Source organism: Prinia subflava, chromosome 17, assembly GCF_021018805.1.
Source record: "Prinia subflava isolate CZ2003 ecotype Zambia chromosome 17, Cam_Psub_1.2, whole genome shotgun sequence".
Lineage (NCBI taxonomy): Eukaryota > Metazoa > Chordata > Aves > Passeriformes > Cisticolidae > Prinia > Prinia subflava.
Window position 1 is genome coordinate 14,121,866 of NC_086263.1, and position 25,959 is coordinate 14,147,824.

Sequence of the window (25,959 nt, forward strand, 5' to 3'; positions counted from 1 at the left end):
AAATTGGTGCAAATCTTTCCCTTTGCCCCAGGTAATGATGTAGGTGGGAAATAAACTCCTTGTACTGTCCGATTTCAAGCGGTTCAACAGGGCAGGACGAGAGGTGAACGGAGGATGGTTATTCTGGGTCAGGGACTGGGGTGGGCAGTAGGAATCACTTCACTGGTGAAATCCTCACCATTCCTTGTGTAATTAGCCACTTGTCTATAGGCTCCATGTCTGAGTTCCCACCTTTACCTCTCCTCTGTGTTGAGAACAGAAAGGTCCATAAAGAGAGAAACCACAGCAACAACCCGTGATAAAGTAAGAAAACAGTTAAAAACTTCACATACACAGACACACACACACACACAGAGTTGCCTACAGTAATTTCTGGCAGCAGCTGTGTCCCCCTCTGCCTGTCAGCTCTGTCCAAGGGGGGACAGATCTCACCCAGAATTCTGCACTTCCTACAGACAGTTCACAGCATTTTAGCACTCCCTCCATGATATCCTTAAAAATAAAACTAATAATAAAATAAACCAATCACTGGCTAGTAGTGAGGCTGATGTTTGTCATCTTCTTAGAAGAAGGAAAAGTGAGGCTGTACAAGCTTCTGCAGTCAGTGAGACTGCACTGGCACCTCTTGTGTCACACTCTGTGGAGCCCCCCTTGCTTATGAAGCCGTGGGTTGCAGCACACCCTGCTCCTGTCCTCCACCTCAGCAGACAGACTGTGCCCCACACAGACAGCACAGCAGCTCTGTGATGGTGTTGAGTGGAGGGGAAGGCAGGGCAGTTTGCTGCAGTGTCCTGGCAGCCTTTCAAACTGCCCCTCTTGAAAAGCGCAGAGGTTAAAGGACTGCTGATGCATCCAGCTCCCCTGAGCAAGCTGCAGCCTGCGTGGCACAGCACCACAAACACTCTAAGATGGTTTTCTGTCCTTCAGCATCTCCTCCCTGAGCCAGGATGGGATGCAGAGTCATCTCCAGCTCTGGAGGGGCTTTGTCAGGCTTGGCAGAGTGCAGTGGCTCCAACCCAGAACTGAGTGAGCTCAGCAGAGAGTCACTGGTGGGTTATGTACACCCACACACCTGCACACACAGGACACCTCTCCTGTCCCCATTAACACAGGTAATGGAGAATCAATCTTTTATGTCTCATTTTCTGAGGGGGAAAAAAGGGGGGGAAATCATTCCAATTTCATCTACTCTCAGTGTAACACCAGAGAATTGTTTCTTGGACACCTCTCCTCCCAGTTGCAATCATGCAACAACTCTGTGGCAACAAAAGCAATTCCCAACATGGAAAAGCAATATTAAGAAAACAGTGTATTTTTAGCTCATCTTGTTTCCAGCTGCTAAATCACATTAAAAGACAGCTAATGCCACGTGATCAGCCTCCTCTCTGCAGACCATTCCGAGAATGACTACATTAGAAACGTCGGATGTGCTGAATTCTACCACTGGACAACTGTGCTGGAACGAGACGTGTGTGAAGAATGTGTTGCAAGGCTTTTGGCTCCTCCCCAGAGCTGTTCTTAAATTAGCTCTACCAAAATTAAAGCCTGTCTTTTCGTTTACTGAGCACTGCCAGTTTTTTGCTACACATGCTGGGGCTGGTAACTTTAGGAGGGTTTAATTTTTATTTCCTTTAAGAAGAGACACCCACAAGCCTCACAACAGTTGAGAAAAAGTGTTTACCAATTACAGAGCAGCTGCATTTCAAAACAAGCTCTTCTGATTGCACGATAGTCTCCGGGACCTTTGAAAAGAGGCTGAGAGTCTTGACTTCCCAGAGCCCCAAGTTCCACAATCCATAAAGCATTTACCCCAAAAAACTTTGACCCTCAGGTGAGCTTAGCCACAGCCCTTTGAATTGACAACACTTGGGGCAGAGCAGCAGCTCTGCTGGTGTGAATGACACGTTGTGCTGGTGCGCAGCACAGAACTGGCTGGGAACAAAAGTGTTAATAAATAAAGACATGACCCTGAGGCCACTGGGGAAATACAGCCCCCTTGACCAGCTAAATGCAAGCTCCTTGCATTTGGTTAGCCAGGAACAAAGAGCAGAATCTCAAATCCTTCCCCAGATCTTGCCAATAACAGCTCAGTGATACTGGGGGCTTGGGATGTCACACTGAATTCAGGAATTCCTGTGAAGGAATATTTCTGCCCCTGCCTCCTCATGCGTCCCCTTTTCCCTCAGTGCTGCTGCCATGAGTTTTTGTGGGGCTGAGCTCCAGCTGGTCATGGGGCTGACCTGGGTTCTAAATTACCCTTCCTGCAGGAGCACAGGGACAGGAAGAAGCAGGTCGATTTGTGGGGTGGGGGATGCTCTGTAAGAGCTGAGGCTCTGCTCCCACTGAACGATGGCCCTGGCAGGCAGGCAGCTGTGATCTGACCCCAGCTGGCTCCCAACACAAATTCTCCCTGGCTTGGAGCACAAGCTGCCAGGCATGCCAGCTGCCCAGAGCACTCCCACTTCATGTCATGAAAGAGGCAGGGTGGGATCAGCCAAGGAATGGGAGGCAATTCTCCCCGGTGGGAGGCATGTGCACACTGCATTGGCTCTCCCACGCTACACTGGCTCTGCCGTGCTCCCTAGTGGTCATCACAGCCCAAAATTGGACTGGAAAAGGCTCTGAACTTGCTCCTGCCTCTAAAGACTTACACACAGCTGTGTACAAAAGAGCAGCACAGTTTTAAAAAACAGAGTGGTAGAGAGGGGTCGAGGGATGATCTGCAAGCTCCTTCACTTCTGCCTTCACCGAGGGATGCAGACAAAGCTGCCCAAGCTCTCTCATCTGTGCTTTAAGTGTCAGCTGCTGCGAGGTGACAGCACATGGTGCTCTTCTGCCCACACAAGACAGCAAGAGCGTGCCCTGGGCAGACAGAACAGGCTGCAGGCGAGGGCAGTTAGGGCAAAGAATGTGGAGCATTAAAAGCCTGCATCATTCCTCTCACTGTAACTTGCTCGTATATCCATGCACTTGGAGCACAGTCTAGTAGATTAAGACTTTCATAAGCAAAGCCAATGCACATCAGTGTTCACAGGACATTCCCCATTTAATTCTTCTCAGCAGTGACTCCAGCCAAAGAGCTGGACTCCCCAGACAAGCTGCAAGGACACAGGAGAATTTACCCACTATGATTCTGAAGTCTTTAAGACTGGAGTGCAGCATCTCTTTAGAGATCATTACTGAGTAAGTACTTGCTCCCAGATATCAATTTCAAAATAGCCATTACTACCACGTTGCTGGAATACAGAATGAGAAGCTCAGTCAAAGCAGGCGCCTCCAGCTTGGATCCACGCGGATAACAAAGCCCAGAGCCGTGACCTACCCCTCCCGTGTTCTGTTTCCGAACATCCAGGGCAGATGCCAGTCCTTTGACAGCCTGTGGATCCTCGTACGTCACGCTGGAAGAAAAGAACAGACCACAGAACTAGAAAGAAAGTCCAGCAGTCAGCCATGAGCAACCATGGAATCATAGGAAGGCCTGGGTTGGAAAGGATGTTAATAAATCATCTCATGATTTTTTAATCGTGCCATGGGCAGGGACACCTTTCACTATTCCAGTCTGCTCCAAGCCCTGTTCAGTCTGGCCTTGGACACTTCTAGGGATGGGGCAGCCACAGCTCCTCTAGCAACCTGTACCAGTGCTTCACCACCCTCACAAGGAAGAATTTCTTCCCAATATTCAAACTAACCCTGCTCTCTCAGTTTGAAGCCATTACCCTTTGTCCTGTCACCCAGACCCTTGTAAATAGGGTCTCTCCTCATCTCTTTTGTAGGCTCCCTTCAGGTATTGGAATTAGGTCACCCCAATCCCTTTTGTTTTCCAGCTGAACAATCCCAATTCTCCCAGCCTTTCCTCATAGGAGAACAATACTCTGGATACCCTGATTTACTCCCCTGGGAACCAGAAAGCACATTCTTTTTCTTAACAAGACTTGGAGGGTATTGTTTGTACCCCAAAAAGAGGAGTTTGCTCTGTACAAAGGCCACCCCTCAGTTTTGGAAAGTACCTTGAAGCAAAGAAAGTAAGATCAGCATTACGAAAGGCAGGCAAAAGGGTCATGAGGCACCCTAAGAATGTCCAGGAGCAAGTGGGGGACTGAAAAGAGGCCTGACTGCAGATTATGTGCAGCAAAGATTTAGAGATGACATCTGGAAGCCTGACCTTGATGTGTGCATGGGGGTAGAGGCAGAGCGAGACTCCAAGAGAGCTGAAATTATGCAACTGCAATGAAGCAGACAAAGAAATGCACTATTTACAGAGCTGTTAAAAGCTTCTTAAATTGCAATGCAAAAGGGACATGTAGCAGTCAGGTGACAGAGGCAGCAGCAGCATCTCGCAGAGCACAGTGGTGAACCATGAGCTGCAGCAGGCAAAAACACGAGTTTGTAAATCAGCTCCTGGGAGGGGCTGCCTGAGCAGGGGGAGCCCTCTCTGCTCCTCGTGCTGGCTTCTCCCAAGCTGTGAGCACAGCACCCGCAGCTCTCACACCCAGAGCTGTCACCTACACACCACAGCATGTCACACTTATGCCTTTCCTCCTCCCTGCTGCTCCCTTTATGCAGTGCACAATCCAAGGAAGACAGAGCAATCCTCCCTTGTGAAATCACGGACGATCCGTGCTCCTTGTTCCATTAGGTAGGGTGTGGGAAGAGTGGTTTTGTGCTTCATTTAGCACAAGAGACAGAGGGACCTCGATTAGATCTCTCCTGCAATGCATCTCCTTTCTAACTCCACATTAAGGCTCCCAGCCCAAAATCTCCAGTGGTGGCTTATCCCTCTACATTAGAGCATTTCTTCTCAGCACTGATACCACAGCTGAGGCACAACCAATATTGATAACTGCAAATAATAGAGCCCAATATATTTGTAGGCTCAAGTTTTCTAAATTTTTGATAAACCATTTAACAGCATTTCTTAGCTTGAGACAAGATATTGATGATGTTCTGACTGCTGGTAGCCACTACTTCCTCTAAAATCTGAAGCCAGGAGGCAAGATATAATATATGAAAGAAAAATACCTGAGTGTGTCTTTTATTGAATATCACTTGACAGGGATCAAAGGATTCTTAATAACTGCATAGATTTATTTTACATTAGAATAATTTGACCTGTTAAATGCCCTTGAAAGTGCCAGATTTGCAGCTCTAGAGATGCAAGCCCTATGCATATAAACAAATTAGGGGTAGCATGGAGCCAGGCAAGCTACACTGCCTTGACAGCCTGTGAGAGTCTGACTGGGGCCAAAAGGAGAGTTAACTAGATGGTAATTCTGTTTCCAAGCCTTTGATGACAGTAATTCAGACACCAAAGTACATCCATGACCTTCAGGTGAAGGACCCCCCTGTTCCTGTATCTCAAACACGGGTGGATGGGATGACAAGCCTTTAGGAGAAGGCAAAGTACAGGCAAGAACACTTCCAAGTTTTCAGTGAGCTCCTCAACTAAGGCACTCAGCACCCAGCCAGTCTGCTCTGTCCAGCAGCAGGAACTTCTCTGCTTGCTCATAATAATAACAACCAAAAGGATAGGGATTGGATTAAAAGCACAAAAATATACATCAAAACTCCTTTTTCAGTCTTAAGAAGTTTCAGATTTATGCCCTTAGAAAACAGCAGTGCCATGACTCAGTGCTAAAGACAAACTCCAACTTACTTCTTTCGCTGCTCAGCCAAGGAGCTGCCTCTTGTCTGTGCAAACATGTCAAAGTCATCACGAGGATTACTGTGCTGGAGGGAGCTGAGTGTGCCACTGACACTGTTTGTGCCCAAGTCTGCAACCAGAGGAGAAAAAACAGTGAACCAGTGAAATAACAAACCATAGGCAAACACCATCAGCATTAACAGCTGCAGCAGTGAGGACAGTTTTGTTCAAAATAGGCTAAAGGATGCTAATGTGTTCTTAAAAGAAAAATGTGGATATTATCTAACTCATCGTGGAAGCACCACTCCATAAATGCTCCTCATCAAGAAGCCAGCATTTGGGAATTGGTGTGAACCTGCTGCCAATATCCTGAGATATCTACTGGTCACTAACACAGTCCAAAATTTTGGGCATGGACAGTAGTTTTCTGCACAATGTTTTCTCTCAGTTTCTAACTGTGAAACCAACACTTTCAAACAAAGGGATAGGGTATTGGTGCAGTGCTGAAAGAGGTGGAGAACCTTTGATCAAACCCAGTGATCCAATCACACAACCTTGGGTTTGATTATATATAAACCACCTAAGAGTTTCATAAAACCTTTCACCCAAAGGTCTCAAATATTATTTGTAGAAGGGGAATCAAGAACATTGACCAGGCTGATTTCACAGAGAATTGTAACTAAGCAGAAATAGAAGTAGTAGTACAAGTTCCGCCATGAACAACAACCTGCACCCTTTCCATCAGTCCCCTCTGATTAATAAATGCCTCCCTTTGTGCCTGGCTGATTCTCAATTGCAGATTGCCACAGAGCAGGAGAGTGGGAATGCCTTCTAATCCTCCTGCAAGCCAAATTCCCAAACCTTTCAGAGGCCACATGGCAACAGTAATAAGTAGTGGAGAGCATGATCTAGATCAGGCACTCACCAAGCCCTGCAAGCTGTGAAGAAAGTGAAGATGGAGGTGCTGAGTTTCCAACCATTGGGCTCACCACAGCTGGAGAGCCAGGACCCAAATCTATTAAATTATCTTCTGTCACCTCATTCAGTACCTGTCAGGAGAAAAGAAACACAGAAATTACGCATGCCAGAAATTTCTTCTCGCAGTACAACATTAAACATAGCAATTTTCCACATTAGGTATAAATTGTTTTCAGAAACAAAACTTCTTTGTTGTGACTAAAATGTCAATACAGAGTCTTTGCTGAAGTTTGCATCACACTGCAGAAGTGGGAAAGCAAAGTAAACAGAGGAAATGGTTATGAATGCAGAATAGAAAACATAATAGAACTACACACTTATCATGAACTCAGACCTTGAATGCTATAAAACAACTACAAAAGAGTTTTCATTTAAAGAATAATTAGAACTCTTCAGCTTGGAAAGGGGCTGCTTAAATAGGAGATGAGAGTGGTTCCTAAAATTGGCAAGAATGGCAAGAAGAAAATTAACCTGAACAGTAGTATTGTAAGACACGGTGAAGAAAAATTAGGTGAAGCAAACAAAAATCATTAAGCGACTTGATCAAATGTAAACAAAATATTTGTTATATATAAATGGAAAATAAATATGTAAAAATGTATAGTGAAACTGTGGAATTTATTGCTTAAGGACATTGTGAACTCCTAGAGTCCACACGGACTCAAAAGCAATCAAAAAAGTTAACAGAGGAATGAAAATCCATCAAGGATTGTAAACACAAAGATGTTTTAGTGTGAAGTGACTTCCTGAGCTAAAAGTTGTCTCTTGGGGTTTGCCACATTCTTACTTTTCCTGGCATCCACCATTAGGCAGTGCAGGCAGGACACAGGGCAGGGCAGGTAAAAGGTGTGAGCTGCTGAGAGGATCAGTGGAGTGAGGTACTTACTCCATTGCTGGCGTTCTGTGTGGAGCGTCCCGATCTGTATCGTTCAAATCTGGTTAGGAAATAAAAAAAACCACCATGGATTATAAAGCCACTAATAAATAACAAAAAAACATGAGTTTATAACCAAGCCATGACACGCTTGCCACTGAACTTAGTTTTCTCTGGCTCCAAAGGGAAGTCTGAAAGCTTTAACTCCAAGCCAGGACAAAGGGAGGATTGCTGAGAAGTTGCACTCTTGGCAAAGGTGGATTTTAAGTTGACTAATCTGATCTTGCAGCACAAACATGCTTGAAAAACACTGCAGGATTTGCCTTTTGCTTCGAGGGCTTTTTTAATCATTAAGTGCTTTGTGACAGACTGTTGTGTGAGCCAAGGGACAGGAGGAACTGCAGCAAGATTGATGCTCACAGCTCAACAAGCCAAACCCCACAGCTCATCCCACTCCCACTTACCAGCTCCCTCTTGCTGCAATAATGTAAATGAGGAGCCCTGTGTGTGTGGCACAGCCCAACCAGGCACACGTGGCACGAGGGACAATGAACAGCAGATTCACTGCTTAAAACATCCTGAGTACACTCAAAGATGGTCACAGCCTATGCTCAGATAGGTTGGTACTTTCCAACAAGGAAAAGTAATGATGTTGGATAAAACCATCATACTTCTATGGAGAAGTCTGGTTAGTCAAGCTCTGATCTCTACTCTGTGCACCTGGGGACACAAACCTAAACCCAGCTTTCAGGGAAGTGTTCAAGGCCAGGCTGGATGGAGCTTTGAGCAGCCTGGTCTAGTGGAAGGTGTCCTTGCCTGTGGCAGGGGGATGGATTAGGTGAGTTTTGAGGTCACTTCCAACCCAAACCATTTTGTGATTCTATGAACTCTAAACAGCAGGGAAACTACCTGCTCCCATGGCCTATGTGAGGCCAGCCTGATCTCCTTCCTTACAATGGAAAAGCACCATGATTTCTTGGAGATTAGAATTTTTCAAAGTAGTTTCAGAAGCAGTCTATCTCTCCAGCAAAAAGCCTACAATATTCATATAATCCTCCGGGTTTTCTCCCAGATGGACAAAATACAACAGGGAATGTCAAGCAAACTAAAATGTTTTCTTAACGTAACAGAGGAAAATGCAGACTTAAAAGGCAGCAAAACCAAATTCAGGCCCAAATTTCAATTTTAGGAAGCTGTGGGTGTTTGCTATTACTGGAAATCCAACTCCCTTCGCTGGAAACCTAAGACACCTCCCACCTCATTTCTCACCAAAAGGCTTCTGTTCATTTACATCCCAAGGCTTCACAGCAAAGGCCAGAGCTCCTGCTTGAGTCACTGACAGAGCTTGGTCCCTGTGCTAGAAATCAGCATGATGGATGTGGAGCTTTTGGAATAGCAGAGAAGAAACTGGAATTTATTGAATGCTCAATACCAGTGCAGCTATTCCACCACAAACGGCTTGCTAACATCACTCAGCTCCCCTTTCATGAATAATGACTACAAACACATCAGCCACAGTCAGCAAAGTCGCAGATGGGGGGAAATAGAAAAAATATTAAGGGTGAGCAGACTAAACCTCAGTGACAGTTGCACTCTGCCACTTGTAGAATCCTGCTTGTGCATGAAACACACAGCATTTCACACAAAAAGCCAGCGTTCGTTTCAAAGTTTGCCCCGTCTCCTCTGAACGAGGAAATCAAAGGCAAAATCGAGGGCACCGAGTCGTCTTTGCAGCCTTTGCCGTGACAGCACAAATTCACAGATCTGGAGTCTAATTTATTTTTAAAGGCTTGAGAAACAAAGCCCTGTGCTAAGAGCAAGGAACAAAGGGTACTCTTTAGTGCCTCGCTCCCCAGGCCTGTCATTAAGGGGAAGATTAAACTTTCCCAAGACTGCAGCATCACGTGTCGCCTCCTGCAGCAGATGTGCCTGACAGCGCCTTTGTCTGACGTGTCCAAAGTCCTGTGCCCCAAGTCCTGTCCCTGGGGATCATTCCTGCAGACCAGCTCTTCCAAACATTAGCTCTGCACTAGACAGGCTTTTTTTCTTTTCTGAGATTTTAAGTGTTAGTTAAAAACAAGCCCACTGCACGCACGACGCTCCCGCCCACCTCAGGCAGCTCCCCTTGCACCAGCACTGGGGCTGGAAAGCTCAGAGATCAGAGGGAGCTCACAGGAGCCTCCCTAAGCCAGGAAGCAGCACAGAGATTTGTGCAGAGCCTGGGCTAGCAGGGGCTAGTGACTGTGGCTGTGCTATTTTTGGTTCCAAGTCCCTACACCTGTACAGTCCTGCACAACAGAGCCTTGCAGACTCAAGCCTCTGCATTCAGAGCATTTTCACAAGGTTGCGTCGCATTTTGTGGATATGCCCCACAAAAACTCAATGCATAATACAAAAAAACCCCAATCACAGTATAAAAAGAATCAACTGAAACAGGAATGTTACCATAAAAGGCCATAAAAACACTGTGTAAATGGTTCCTGTGGTTTGGGTCTCTGTGTCATGTTGGACCCTTGGCCCAGAAGGGCCAATTTCACCAACTGACCTATTTTTATTCTTAAGTGAAAACCCTGAATGAATGTAAATGTTTGCTGGGAGAGCTGCCTCACCTCTCATATCGGAGGAAGACGTTATTTAAATCATCATTCACGTGCAGCAGCTCCTCTGTGACTTCTTCATTGGACACTCGTGAGATAAGCTCCACAATTCTCTGCTGCATGGCTCTGCAGGTTCGGTTCAGTTCCTAGGAGGAATGCATTGTGCACACACAGTCTGATAAGCAACAAGCAATAAGTAGATTTAGCTGAGCTCTGTTCACAGCCAAACATATCCCCCAGCTGAGAAACACTAAGACAAGTTTATCTTTGCATGATTAAATGTCACCCAAAAGCACATCTAATCAAACGCCCTTCAAGAGATGATGGCATAAAACCTTGAGAGCCTATTCACAATTCAACTTCCTGATTCTTCTTTAACTCTGAGCACTTCAGAAAATAAATATCAGTATTTTAGTCATCTGTTTTAAGAATAAAACATGTTAATACAACAGCTTTCCAGAAGAGCGTTTTCAAGGAAAATTCAATCTGCTCTTTTTGGCAGTATCATCTTTAAAAACTAAATGATGTGGATGGTGGAGCATGTGGGGGAAAAGGGTTCATGAGGGGCTACCACAAGTATGAAGTGTGTGCTAGGATGAGAAATGTTGGCGACACCAAACTCACCAACCACAGAGAACATGATGAGGGTAAAGACAAACCAAGGAGCAGGAGCATGAAAACGTGAGTGTTCCACACACCCTCCAGCACAGACACACACAGAAATGTTCCCTTCCACTGAGCAAGTGCACAGACAAGAGACTGCACAAAGGCAATGGGCAGTTTCACAAGAGCGTTTTAAGGAATGCAGAGCAAGAGCGTTTATTTTAGAAGTCTCTCATCAAGAAATCTAGATTTCAGTTTGCCTAGACCAGGAGGTCTCATGCTTCCAGGACATCTCTTCCATCACCAATTACTTAGCAGAATTCTGTAGTCCTGAAAGGCCTCAAGACCAAAGGTCAAACTGAGGAGAACTGCAAGAAGAAATGTGACATATGGCAGGGTGCCTCTGATCAGGCCAATGGTTTTACTTCAATAAGCACTGACATTCCAGCTAAGGCATGTCCCTTTGTCATCTTCCACTCCTCCCAGCTCCACTTCACAGCAAAAATTCAGCACTAAACAAGGATGACTTGTTGGTACACAACCTTCGGGATGAAAGCAAAAATGTGTTTGTTTTCCTTGCATGGTCTGACATCCTAAGCTCTGGATAAATTTCACCTAGTGCAATCCAGCTGCCTTAACAGCTTGAGGAATGTGTTCTCCAATGTCAGTTTTGATCCCATCACTTTGGAAGCAGATTGTGACATTTCAGAGGTTTGTTTGCTGCCTTTCTGAGAGGGCTGACAGTACCTATCTATTCTGCTCAGAGCTGGCTCTCTCGCAGGCTGTTTACATTTGATTGTTGGAGAAAATGTCAGGAATTATTTAAGGAGGAGGGCTATATAAACCTCAAAGCAAGGAGTCCTTGCATGCAGCACCCAGCTCACAGCTCTCAAAAGACTAACCATCCTTTGTGATCAAAAATGGGTTCTCCCCAGCTCTGTGATTCCGATTTAGGCTGCATCAGTCACAGAAGGGAACCAGCTGGAATAAAGAATCGTTGCTGTCACTCCATTTTATGATCAAGTTCTTTCACCTTAAAGCTGTGCTCTAAGGTTACACTGTCAAGATGCTGGTGGTTGTTTCTTGGTGTAAGCAAACTGTTCGATTTCGGCCTGTCATGGTTTCCTGGAAGCTGCTTTTGTTTTGAGCAGCTCGACCCAAATGGGCAGTGACTGAAAGGCTCTTTATTGCAAAGCCTCTCATCAGCTGCCATGATGGCTCCAAGACAAACAGACAATGCCACTGCATGGGAGAGACCAGTTTTTGGATGGATTTCAAACTCTGATGTATCACAGAGAGCAATTCCCTGCCTTCCTCCGAACAGATTGCAGTGGGAGCCCATCCTCCCCAATGGAGGATCAAAACAGAAGGCTATTTCTGAAGCTGTGGAAAGGCAAATCCCACGTTAAGGGCAGCAGCTGCAATGTCAGATCACAATGCTCCTCATCTGTGCTCCTCATCTGTGGGACACTGTGACTTTCCTCAGCCAAAAGGCCACCCCACGACCACTGGCCTTGGGAAATGGATGTGAAGCCAGAGATATGAGCATGATTTATACTGCTTTCCCTCTTGAGATGCACAGTGCTGCACTGGATTGAGATTTTCCAGCAAAGAAATCTCTCCTGATTACCCAGTCTAGCCCTCTGGACACCATGGAACTTCACCTGAGCCCCTGTCTTAAGATCTTCAGGTGCACCACACCTTCAGGAAAACACATCTTTTGGAAAGACAATTAGATCACAGATAGGATTTCAAGTGGCAGAGAATCCACAGACCCTTGGATTATTTAGTCTGGGTGGAAATATGGAGTGTTTTTTCCTGCATGGTGACTGGGAATGTTTTGACACTGTACAAGTGGTGATGGGCATGTAAAAGAAGCAGGAATGCTCAGGGCTTACAGAACCTGTGGCAATTCCAAAGCTGCTCAGTGGTAAAGGAGACCTGGGACTCAACACTGGGAGAAATTTCTAGCCACACAAAGAGGAGTTTCAAGGGAAGTCAAGAAATCCTTATCACTGGAAGCTTTAACAAATGAAGAAAATCAATTGACGGCACTTGCCAGGGTCAGGTACAGCTCACATCCATTATGAATCCAAGCATGGGCTGTGACGTGAGCTACAACAAAACACACCCCCCAGAGAAACACGAGCACTGAAGGGGGCAGAATCATATTTTCTAGGAAACTTACCTGGAGTAACTCAAGGTCTGAGGAATCCTCTTGTCCAGGTACCATTTCTGTCAGCATTTCAGACATCACTTTTGTATTCCCACGAACAATATCCAGCTCACTGCGCAGCCGGGCAATCTAAATTGGGGTAACAAGACAGCAAAACACTGCATAATCTTTTGGTTTAAACAGTTCATTTTCAAGAACTGACTCTGAGATATCTCTGGTTCTGTCTGACTTGATATCTCAGGCTCCAGACATTCTAGCAGGAAAAAAAACCCAAAAAAGATAAAAAGTTTACCCAGGAGAAAATGAACAGAAAAAGAAAAGAATTATCATCACAAACCCAGATGTGCTGTGTCTGTATGGAAGGGAAGCAATTGCAAACAGCACCTAAAGCCAGACTTTGGCTGTGGTGCCTCACTCCAGTGTGGGGAAAGATGCACACATTTTAAGCAGGATCTGTGGCTCTGAAGTTATCATTTTGCAGGGAGAAAAGAAAATCCTGTATTAGGGCATTTGCAAGGGTTTGACTTCCTGCATCTGCAAGACATTTTGTGCCTTGAAAGGAGAGGGGCTAATGGGAATAACTGCTAAAATACTGCTGAGTGGGCTGGACCAGCAGATTGTGCTGCCATTACCAGGCCACAGAGACACATCCAAAGCCCAGATTTTACAGGATAACAGAAGAGAGATTACTAAGTAGAGCCAGACCTAGGAGACAAAGTCCAAAGAGTTAAAATGAAAGTTCCTCTGCAAATTCATTTCTAATTTGATTTGGTGAAAGAGTCTCAGTAGAAAGAATCAACACGCCAATACCTGTTCAGAATTAGCAGTGATGGGACCAGTCACATTCAAGGCTGGGGCCTGAGGAGCAGAATACGCCGTTGGAGAGGACGAAGAGTAAGAACTGGTGCTCATCCTTTGCTGAGACTGGGAATTGTGCATATTTGCTGCAGGATCAACTTCAGGAACACTCTGCCACATCAGAAAGACAGGAGTTCAAAAGCTGAGCTGGGACAGCACTTGCTTTGTCAGCAACCTCAGGCCAAACAGGCTCAAATATAGAACATAATTGCACCTTGTGGGAAAGGTCAGTGCAGCTGCTAGAAAAGATTGGCAGCTCCAAAAATCTTCCATGCCCATATCTTTTGACTCAACAAGCATTTAACTCCATTTACTTTTACAAGAAAAGTGAGAAGCAAAATAAAAACAAGAGCCAAAGAGAAAGAATTATAAATTATTTTAAACTAGGAATTAAGTTGCAGGCTTCCAAAAAATGATGTGATATATAGATCCTGAATTTAATTAACCTTGACACAAGAATTGTAATCTCTCGGTCCTTCATCACTTGCATTTGCCGCTTCAAAGATTCATTAAGTTCAGTTTTCAGAGTGAATAATCAGAACACCTGTGATCATTAAGTTACTTCCAAGCAGCAGCTCTGTCAGCTTTCCAGATCTAACTTTCCAGAGGTGTAAAGTTCTCACATTACTGTGGGATCAGAGAGATTCAGACTCTGCACAACCCTAACAGACAGGCAGACCTTGGCTCAGGGTTATTACCAAAAGAAGAAACCACACTTTTGAGCAAAAGAAGGAAATCTCAATCACAAATCCTGCTGGGCTCTCTTTGAACAAATTTGTTGCGTTTGTTTGGTGGTTTTGTGGTACAAGCATAAATGTTATAAGCTCTTCCCCTCTTCTCAGATTAATGATTGACTCAAGAGGGGAGACAGCTTATCAGTATTATGCCTCTCTTACATGCCTTTTCAGTATTAAAATGTCCTTCCAGGAGTGAGAAAATAAGCCAAATTCAGAGAAATGGGAGGGGAAAACCGAGTAGTTCTCGAACTATTTAGATACCCTGGGAAAATACCCCCAGAATTTGCAAGGCTGCAGCTTACCCTCTGTGGTGTGTGTATTGGAGACAGAGCATCGAGATCTGCCATGGGGAACTCGATGCCTTTCCTCTTGAGTTCTTCATAAATATGCACTACTCCAGTTAAATCGGGGCTACTTCGGAAGGCATCAGCCCACGCCTGCAAAACACGAGGGATTATCCATAAACCTCCCAAATGAAGCTCCAGCCCCACCCTGACATCAGATACTGACTGTAAAAGCTTTCATGAATTCCAGCCTCAAAGGAAAGCTGTCATCATCAGACCTGGTCTAAAAGGCCCTGCAAATATTAAGACAGTCACCTATACATTTTATTCAGATATAAAATAGACAGGAACCCAGTGCAGAATAGCTGTGAGTAGCCCCTGACGTCATCAAAATCTGTGAACATACATGAAAGTCCCTTCCTATCTCCTCTCCTCAGCAGTGATTGATGCTGATCTTTTCTGGCATATTGTACAGCAAAAGACCCATCAGAAAAGGTCTGTGTGAAAGATTCAACAGATCTAACCAAAATTCACAAAGCTGTAAAATCATCTTAAGTAATCTCCATTCACTTTGTGAAACATCCTCATTTATTGCCAAAGGAAAAACACAGCCATAAAGTTGTCCTCAGTATTTTATTTGGAGCAGACTTAAATTAAAAAAGGTCCTTTCTGAGGTTCTTGTCTTGTGAAAGAGACAATCCCCTGAGCAGCAGAACTAACGACGCCTGGGTTCTGACAGAGCACATCCAGCACTCAGACACCTCAGTGTGGCACAAAGGATGAGCTTAAAAGAGAGAAAATCCCACAGCCAGAACATTCATAATATCTGTCCTGCATCAATTCTCTGGTGTCTAAAAGACTTCAATTCACATTTGAGCTCTTCCTTCAGTGGCAGCACTAAGTGCTTCTCCTGGCTAGCCAGCCTCCTGCACTTACGAAGCTGCTGGGAGCACAGGATGCTGAAAGCCTCAACCCCTTTCACTTGTGTTGGAAATTAGCCAAATATGAAAAAGGTAGAGGAAGGAAAAACTGAAATATTATGACTCAATTGAAAAATGAAGCATTCCACAAACCCCCACATGTGTAGAGCAGAGTATCAATGTGCTGGATCCAGAGCTACTGCGAGACGCGTGTGTGGGCTCGGAACTTAATTCATTTACTCATCACTTTTACACTACTTCTTTGACTATTTTTACTTTAAAAGCTCTTCGAACCATTTTTTTATATTTGAGAGGACAGAAATCCAAGATAGCAAAGTAAGATAAGAAATAATTTTTCATTTGCTTTCCTATCCTGTTCAATTCTAAGAATTGAACATTTCCTAATTCTAAGAAAGAGCATTTCCTGCCATCTGTGCCCAGGAGACAATCCATTATCAGGTGCAAGCAGACAATCCTGGGTTTTCTTCTCAGCTTTGTTAAGAGTAAATTAACTGCATCAACTGTTCTGATGCAGTGCAAGTCCAAACAGCCCTGCTTGGGCCAGAGAAAACAGCTCTGACAGCACAGACATTGTTTCCTTGGAACTGACCTTCCAAAACATCCCCAGCTCTGATGGAGACTTTGACTGCACAAGCAACTCCACCTTTGCCATTTCACTGCCTTTTCAATTTATGTCAGAAGCCATCTAAATGATGCTTCTACCTAATGGTGTTCTCCACTTCAACTCTATTTGCAAGCAAAAGTGAAAAGTGTTAGGCAAGGGATGTTCTATTTAATAATCATCACTCAAAAGAAACTTAAGAGGCAAAAATATGCTGCATTCTGCCCCCAGTTTCAATGAAGCTTTTTTGTCCAGGAGGATGTACTAGTGCATCCCCTCTTTCATTGGCTTCCCATGGATTTTGCAAAATAATCTCATTTCATCTGCACTCCACCTTTTAATAATATTCTCTCTTCTGCAATTCTCTTCCCTAGAGAAAGGAGACACTTTCATTTGTATTCTTCTTCACCTGAGCTGGGAGCATTATCTACCTTAGTGTGTCTCAGAGGTCACAGGCAGGACAGGCACTATTGTCCTAAGTGCTGTCTGCACACATTGTAAGACAATCCCTGTCCTAGACAGCTTACAATCCAAGCAGGCAGCTGCAATATTAGCTCTGCTTTATGGATAAGGAGCTACACTAGAGCTTAGGAGACCTGCCCATTGTCCAAACACATGTAGGACAGAGGGGGGAATGAATTCAGAGCTTCTAAGGCTTTGGGCCTTCAGGATAAATACTTCAGATACTTCAAGATAAATCCCATTTGGATCCTCAGTGTGCCCAAACAGGTCACTTCAATACCATTGTAAATCCAGTCCCTAAATCCGGGACCATCCCAGAGTTTGGACACTGGGTGACAGGCGAGCTCCTACCAGGGGCACAGCAACAAGGAATTTTTATTTCCAAGGCCTCCTAGCAAGGTGAAGAAGGAAGGATAAGCACTATGTAACATATGCTAATTCATGTACACTGGGAAATAGGTTGAGAAAGTGAGACACAAGATGCTCAACATCTCAAAACAAGTCTCTAGATAAGAAATTGATGGCAGCTTTATCTACCCTTGTTATGGAAAGGCCCATGAATACCACAGCTGTGTGCAGAAGATATACACTGTTTGTACAGCTCTCTTCCATGCTTCCAAGTCTGGGCTATTCATCTGCTTGTTTCTGTCCATATTAATTCCCTGATATCAAATTGGATATAGAAAGGGATAAAGACAATGTGGGTGGGGCAGAGCTGAGATCATCCCTGTGGGACAGGGTTAACCCCAACTGCAGGGAGCACAGCCTGAGCTGAGTGAAGCTGTCACAGGGTATTTTGAGAGTGTATGTCCATAGGGCACCTGGGATGAGTGACTGCAATCACTCTTCCAAACCTGTCAGGCAATCTGGAAAACAAAGTCCCCTACCACCTCCAGCTAAAGACACATGAACAGAACCCACCCACAGGCAACCTTCATAATTTTCAAGCTTTTCATATCAAAAGGCATTTAGTACCCAGAGTGAGGCTTTTAGCTCTACTGCACTAAGTCTCCTCAGATAAAGCTCTGTTTAATACACTGAGGCAATGACTGTGGCTTTCTGATTATGTTACAAACACTCCCATCTCAGCTGCATTCATGACTGGGAAGCCATTTAAACTCAGAGCCCAGTAAAACCAACATTCCCTAAAACAACATGGAAACACACCCAGTTTGTCTTTATGGGACAGTTTTTAACCTCATCTCCTGGTCACTGCCTGCATCTGCTCTCCCACCAAAGCAGGCAGAAACCTGAGGGCTCAGTCAGATGCACAAGAATTGCTTTTACAAATTTCATTAATTTTATGCTATTTTTTTGAAAAGCCATAAAATCATATACCAGAAATAAAGGGACCCCCACAGAACCCGACGCAATGCCCACTAATTCCACCACCCTACTTATTTCCTGTTCAAAAATCACTTATTTACATTGTCGTGCTCTAAGGATGCCTTATCCCTGTATCCAAATAAGAAATAAAGCAGCAGAAATCCAAGTGCATGCTTTGCCATAAAAATCAGAAGTATATCTGGCAAATGATGCTGCGCATTTGTAAATACCTCCCCACAAGGAACACTGCAGCAGGTTTATATCATTTTAAATACGCAGTGTCTTTTAGTCTCTGGTGTACGCAGTAGCCTGTGGAAGCTTAGTGATAAAGCTTCCTATAATTGTCAGATTTCCTCCAGGCAGGCACCAATGTTTCCTCATGTGTGGCTAATGGTTTGTGGAATTAACACGGCTGTTTATTGTTGTGCTGCACAGAAGGAGAAGCGGCAGACAGGCCCGTGTCTGAACTTCCCACTGCAGGCAAGGATCTGACAGCGCGCTTTTACTGCACAATAAGCAGAGGAAAGACACCAAAACCATTCTAATTCCTATATGGTCATTTACTTTTCTATAACCATCTTTGAAAGGAATGCAGAATGCTTTCAAATGGAGGGAAACAGCTCCATTTTCCGGTCAGGGAAACAGACACAGAAAGGCAAGTGTTCTGCAGCTGACACCAAAAGCACAATCCTCTGAAATCTCCTGGCCTCAGATGACAAGCCATTCACCGAGACAAGTCTCCAGCGTCTAGATATGACTGCTAAATTGCAAAGCATCCATTTACCTTTTATTAAATCCTCCTGTTTTGGAGTGGTACCTAACTAGAATCCAGACAGCTCATGGATATAAAATATCCATGTGTGTACATGTCTGCTTTTCCACACCAATCTGGATATATTGTTTGAGTTTATATATAAAAAACTTGCCACATTTTTAACGATGACAGCATGTTTAGTGACGCGTAGCATCAAAGCAGACAGTCCTTATTTCAGGCAGCAACATATGGAGGCAGAGACAAGCTGTGTACCTGAATCAGTGCTAGGACTTTATCCTGTACTATAGTGGGGGGGTTGTTCTTGGGTGAGATGATTTTCACCAGGACGCCGTCGATGAAGTCACGGTTTGCCACCAGGACATGGAAGCGATGGCCACAGTTCTTCACACAGGTCTCCAACACCTACACACACACAAAAAAACCCAACGTTCATTGTTGAAGCAAAGCTTGATCACACACACAGCACCTGATTTTTTAATTTGTTTTAGATTTTTTGATGGGAGGGTGAAAAGACAGAGGGAAGATTACACTTGTGCTCTTACTACTTCTCTTCTTCCCCAGTTTTGCCAAAAGACTTTTTCTCTACACACACACTCAGCTGTACCTCACCCACTTTTAACATATTGGGCATTTTTGTGATCCACCTTTTCCTGTTTTCAAGGTAAAGAAATAGAAAGTTTCTTCATCTTCAAAGTTTCCAGCCGGTGCTGCTGAACAGCCAAGTACACAGCAGCACATCAGGAGCAGGTAAGACAGAGGACACCCTGTCACAGTGAGATATTATCATCCTGTGCCACTCCACCATTTTCTATGTGCCTGGAACACAGCTGGACCTAGTTGCTCCGAGCTATAAGCCATGTTTTAGAGTCAGGAATTCAGGTGAATGATCTTCACTCATTCAAAACACTCCCCTGTGAATGCTCTGACAGGTTATACTTTGACACATTTTCCCCCTGCAACCTAGCTGGAGGCACCTTCCACTTGCCATTCAACTGCCATGGAAGAACAGCTGTTGATTTCTCTCTGAAGAACATGATTAGCATGGAGATAAATCCAAGGCGTCACTTCTCCTTAGAGCCATGCCTAATAACCACTGCGACTCTGTACCCAGGACTCTGTAATTACTCTCCTCCTTCAGCTACTTTCATCAGCCATGATGACACAGGCTCATTCCTGATGGATTTTGCTCTTTCCTGCACAATGGATAATCTCATGGTTTGGACTTTGGTAATCTGTCAAACTGACAATCCAGGATAGGAAATGGCAAGAAGACAGAAAGTACGGTTACGCCTCGTCAGGGAGATGCAACAAGAGCTCTGTGAAGGAATCACACAGATCACCTCCCCACAGCAGGAAAACTGGATCTGGTTACTGCCACAGCCAGCCCAGCACCCCACTCACGAGGGCTGCACTACCCAGGAAACCTCCAGCTAAAGCCATCAGCAGGAAAGGTCACTACTAAATTATCCCACACCTTCGCAGTGCTGCCTAAACGCACAGAATATAATTTACACTTTATTAAGTGAAATTAGATCAGCAGAAATTAATGCATTGTCTCCTACAGAGATTCATTCACAAGGGAAATTGTGCATCATCTACTTATGAAGCTGAAAATATGGCAAGTTCATCATCCTCACTCACAGATATGCCCACAGCTGTTGCCTTGGAGTGGAGGAATGGGTGGACACAGGGAAATGAGAGTGGAAAGGAAAACCTCTAAGAGTAACAGACCCATTTGAGTCACATTAACTTTCCTCAGTCAGTACTTGGGATGAATAAGAGCCACAAAAAGAAGCAGAAATCAATTGAGTCAGAAGACTGCTATGCAAAGCTTCCAGCAGCTCTCCCCAAGGAAGTGAGGAGGCAATTGGAGAGAAGAAAAGGGCAGAGCAGTGGCTGTTAAAGGAAATAGTGTGCACATTCAAGAGAGTGCCAGGAAGAGGAAAATGACAAAAGGGTTCTGCCCTTTGAGGCATTCCAGCCTGCCCCCACTCACCGTCAGTGCCAGCATGACCTCTCTGTAATTTTTGTTTCCATTCAGCCTCTTCTTCAGCGCTCGAATGGCATCCTTGGGCCTGAAGGAGAAACACACCATTTTAACAGACAGCTCAGACAGGCTTTTCACATCCCATAAACTGTGGGAGAATGAATCCTTTGCCATTTCCAGCTGGACATAAGCATGTGGGTTAACTTCAGATCATCTGACTACAACCAAACCAGGGTCATGGAGAAATATGTGAGGAGACAGGGTATCACAGAAGTCAAGACTGGAGGAATGCCCCAAGTCTCCAAAATCCAGGCTATTGATTAGGCAGGGAAGACTGACAGCCAGTCTGACATGCCCAGGGAATAAGAGCAGTGATCAGTTCTCCTGCAGACTGCAAGCAGCAAAGCTTTCTGGTGCTGAAGGAGGTGCATCAGAAAAGCTGTCTACAAAATAGCTGAAATTAAAAGCATTGCAAAGAGATCCACCTGCTGAAAAACAAAGGTGGCACCCTCTCCAAGGAGTTTTTCATGCCAGCCTCCCAAGCAGAGACTGACCACAGAAAGTAACACAGAATCATTTGGGTTGGAAAGGCCCTCAGATCATTGAGTCCAACCATTAACTCAGCACTAAGACCACCTCTGTAGTACATCCCAAAATGCCACATCCACGTGTTTTTTGAATGCTCCCAGGAATGGTGGTTCCACCACTTCCCTGGGCAGCCTGACCCAGTGCCTGACCACCCTTTCAGTGAAGAATTTTTTCCTAATATGTCATCTAAATAAGTTGCTCTCCTGGCACAACTGAGACCATTTCCTGTTGTCCTGAATCCTGCAGGTACTGCATCATGCAGTATTTTCTGAGACCAGGAGAGGTCTAAGGAGCAGCAAAACCAAGCAACTGATCTGCAAACTGCATTCAAACCATGAGCATCTGCCCCCAGCCTCGCTGCACCTTCTCACATGCTGAGTACAGCTGGAGGAAGATTGTGTTCAGGGACCTTTTCAAGTCTGCTGAAATTGCACATACCCTTCTTCTGTCTCGTTGATAATGTCACAGATCTCCATGTTAAGTGTCCAGTCTTCACTCTGCAAAGAGCCATCTGTGGCCTTTTCTGTAAAGTAAAGAAAAATAAATCTTTTCACATCTTCCTGATTAGGTCTATACCTCAATCCATCTTCAGTTACTCTGAGCTGAAACTATTCAGTAACAGACAGAAAAAAACAAATCCCTGCTGACAGTAAACAATGTCAATCCTTCCATCCTGGTTTTAGGGATCAGCACAGAGGTTTCCAGACAGAATCAATTATCCCTTCAACCCACATAGATGGGCTGTTCTTCAAAGACTCCTGAATTCCTGTGAGAGTAGGAAAATGTCAGCTAATTCCAATTTAAATTCTTCAGATTTGCTGGCAAGTTATGAGCTAGGAAAATATCCCCTCAAACCAACACGACCTCCTCCCTGTTTCAGCAGATAATACCTTCATACAAATCGAGGGAGGACAAATAGCAACCTGGAGACAAAATTCAAGGAATTTCAGCATGAAAAGACCCACCAGCACATGAAAACATTTAGCCCATAACAGCACAGGTCATGATATCACGACATCTGTCCCATGCTATGCCCCTCTCCCTGCTGGGGCTCTGTACACACCTCCCAAATCTTCCCTCACTCTTTGTGAGGCAGGTTAAGTCACTCTGGCATCACTCAATTCCCAGGGAAGGATGACCTATAGCACTGTGACAGTGGCAGATGCCAACTGTTGGCATTTTGATTTATGGACATCTGCAAGAGTAGCATAACCATAACTTGTAGTAATCAGTTGACAAGAACTATTTCTTCCTTGGGATTTCCTCCTAAATCAATATAGTTCTGTCTAGCAGTGCCTGGAACATCCCTGGAATTTTTCACACTCCTCACTTGCAGCATTCAAATCCTGTCTGCTACCCACAGTCAGGAATGATGTCAAGTTGAACTAGAAAGATCTAAAAAGGGGACCTTCAAGCTAAGTCTTCTCTGAATTAGCCTGGGTTTTTCTACAGATCCCTGGCATCCAATGCTGGAAGGTGAAGAGGGTAAGCAAACCCACTTTTAACCATTTCGGAGCAGAGACAAAACCACAGGTACCATCTTCTCCAACTATCCTTCTGTCTACATATAAGCCCAGTCTGTCCCCCAGAACAAGGCAGATTCTGTTTGGAAAGACCAGGCTCCAAGGACTTCACATGTCTCTTTTTGTTTACCAACAATGGTCTTTTCCTATTAATATTTCCATCACTGTGACTGAGGATACAGATGCTCACAGGACATAATTATGGGACATTATTTGGAGAAAGACTGTGCCTGGCTAATTCAAGTTTCAGTGACTTGTCTACACCAAATCATGGTTAAAACAGCTCCACCAAGGACAGCAATTACAGAAATTTGAGACAAACCAGACAGCCATGTAAAACCCCAGAGGTGAGAGCTGAACAGAAGGGAGAGGACATCATAGAAAAGGAGATTATGGAACAGGAAAACATTTGTTACAGACTCACTTCTCATTCTGAGAAGCAGCACTGCATTGGGGAGGGAATGGAGGCTGAACATCTCCCAGCTGGATCATTCTCAGCAGTCACCACCTCATGGTAAAGTTCACTTTGGTCAATGAAAATTCTTTATGCTTGAGAGATGCACAGCTTCCACAATGTCCAATAAATACTGGACAGGTTACTGAGTATTTTTAATTTAGTGCATTTACAATGCAGGCAGAGCTGCTTAATGTTTTCTAGGATACAGGAATTTATCTTTATGCAAAGCTACTTGTAAGAATCATGTCTATTAGTTTTTTTTTCTTACAGTCCACATAAGGTTTTATTGCTATAGAATGTGATCTGCCTTCACCTCCATATAGTCCTTATTGCTTAGGAAAACATTTTATTTAACATTAGAAAAAATCCCTTTAACATTAGAGATATATATTAAAAAATCACTACATCTGATCTGCTAGAGAAGGGGATCCTCAGAGCAGCAAAGGATCTACAAGCCAAATGCTCCAAAATAAGAGATTATGCCTTAAATAGAGAGTATTCCTGAAGCTGGGCACATGGTTTGTTTCCTTAATCTTAAATTTTATTAACAAATTTGTGTGTTCTTGACAGCATTTGGCATCAGGCAGCAACTTAGCAATGTTCAGACTCTCTGGTCTGCTCTAATCACTTTTTATATATGATTTTGGAAAATGCTGATCCTGCTCAAAGTTGTGCTGGCAGCCAATTCACTTGCTGGTCTTGTAAAACACGTGGAATTAAGGTTTATTTTGACAAAACGTGGATATGGCAGCACTCCACAGGTAAAAACTGTGATATTTTAGAGATGGCAGAGTAAAGAGATGCTGCTGCAGCACTGTACAGAGGTTAGCACTGGAATGCTCATCTGTGGTCCCTGATAACCTTGGTCATATTCCCTCTCTGAGATACTCCAGGGAAAACAAAATCCCCTTTCTCCCAAAAAACTTGGTTACTACCTTTTTATTTTTGCATTTCTGCATACACAGACTGTGTGGGTTTAAGACATAACAGTTGCTTTCTTGAGAATTCGTTCTTTTTCCCTTGGGTAATTTTTAATTCGAGTAAGAGTCAGAAGCTAATTTTAGTCTCTTCTTTAGCAACAGAGAGCACATGAACACTTATCATGTGGAGTTGTGTGTCCTTTGTAGGGTGTGTGACCCAGATTTGCTGCTGCAGTGCTCTCTCAGCTGTACAAAGGAGTTCACTGGCTGCAGAGAAGGTTTGGGTGGGATTTGCCTGAAGAGCAGCATTGCGCTGCGACGAATTGAAAGCCTGCAGAGTTCTTCTAGAACCAAAACACAGCAGGTTGTAATTCTGGATTTCTAGTGAAACAGCTCTGCCTGCACTCAGCTGTAAGAGAATCCCTACCCAACACAGCCAAAATGCAGTAATTTAAAAGTACTCAATAACCTGTCCAGTATTTCATGGATATTTTGGAAGGCTCCTGCTTAAATACCACCCAGAAATGACTGACAAGATTAAACAGATTTTGGCAACTATCACAGAACAGCAAGGGAATGGAACACAAATCATGCAAATTCCCTTTGGGAGAGTAATCAGTCCCTTGACCTCTTTCACACTCGTTAAAAGGCATCAAAACGGCACCAGATCATTCACACACGGACTCTGGAATGTGACCAAAGGATTCCAGGGTGCAGTAAGAAATGTTAAAGAGGGAAGGTGATGAGGAGGAGTTCACCCTGGACTGAAGAGTTTATGGTGTAGTTTAAGTGCATCACAGAAGGGCTGGCAGCTCCCAGCCTGGTGCCAAGGGCTCCTTGCACAGCTCCTGGCTCAGGAGCAGCTCCGAGCACTGGGATAACTCCGGGTTTGTGTCTCACACAGAGACACGATACCACCAGTGAGATTATCAGAAAGTCTCTCTCTGAAGCAAGATGCTATCAGTTCCCACCACGTGTCCCAAATTAAAGCATAAATGTTCTGGTGGGAAGAAAGACAATCTGGCACTCCACGCCTGACACACAGCAGACCTTGGGCACTGCATATGCACACACAGCATCAGCTTATCTGTAGTCTGTGAGGAAAAGGAGAAAAAATGGTGCTATTTTTTTCATTCACACCTTCCCTCCGAGATCCAACTCTTGTGGCCGCATTTCCACGCTCTGCCAAATGGCAATATCAGCATTTCCCTGCTCACACTGAAATGCTGTATAATTTACAGCCCTCAGAGGGTTGAGCAGTGTAAAGTTCCCAGTACAAACAGTCTCGGTGCACACACCCCCAGCCAAGGCTCTGCCCAAACAACCTGCTCCGACCCGAGATATCACCACAAGGAAAGCAGGTCAGAAATTCCCCTACAATCACCACATAACAAACAGGCTGCACAGGGCAGGAATTAGCTTCTAAACACAGCAAGAAAACAGAAGAACTTTTATCCCCCATCCTGAAAACAGGTCAAAAGTGACCTCACAGAGAAACACCAACACTGGGTGTCCTCACGAAGCTCCTCTCTGCTCTCTTCAATCCATACTGCTGTTCCATGTGCATGTTTGTACAGCTGACACTGGAATTCTGACTGCTGGAAGCACTGAAAGCAGCTATTCCAGTCTGA

General features: G+C 44.5%; 1 protein-coding gene across 2 annotated transcripts in view; it reads right to left on the reverse strand.

Moving 5' to 3' along the window:
• Nucleotides 1-25,959, reverse strand: part of TOM1L2 (target of myb1 like 2 membrane trafficking protein) — a 55,978-nt gene that overhangs the window by 15,696 nt on the left and 14,323 nt on the right. For both annotated transcript variants that reach the window (XM_063413975.1, XM_063413974.1), the window contains exons 2-12: nucleotides 21,867-21,951; nucleotides 20,850-20,928; nucleotides 19,106-19,255; nucleotides 14,767-14,901; nucleotides 13,680-13,838; nucleotides 12,882-12,998; nucleotides 10,103-10,236; nucleotides 7,506-7,554; nucleotides 6,567-6,690; nucleotides 5,654-5,771; nucleotides 3,323-3,398 (exon numbers count right to left, since the gene is read on the reverse strand). In XM_063413975.1, the coding sequence (XP_063270045.1) occupies nucleotides 3,323-3,398; nucleotides 5,654-5,771; nucleotides 6,567-6,690; nucleotides 7,506-7,554; nucleotides 10,103-10,236; nucleotides 12,882-12,998; nucleotides 13,680-13,838; nucleotides 14,767-14,901; nucleotides 19,106-19,255; nucleotides 20,850-20,928; nucleotides 21,867-21,951 (1,226 nt within the window). The remainder of the gene's footprint in view (nucleotides 1-3,322; nucleotides 3,399-5,653; nucleotides 5,772-6,566; nucleotides 6,691-7,505; nucleotides 7,555-10,102; nucleotides 10,237-12,881; nucleotides 12,999-13,679; nucleotides 13,839-14,766; nucleotides 14,902-19,105; nucleotides 19,256-20,849; nucleotides 20,929-21,866; nucleotides 21,952-25,959) is intronic.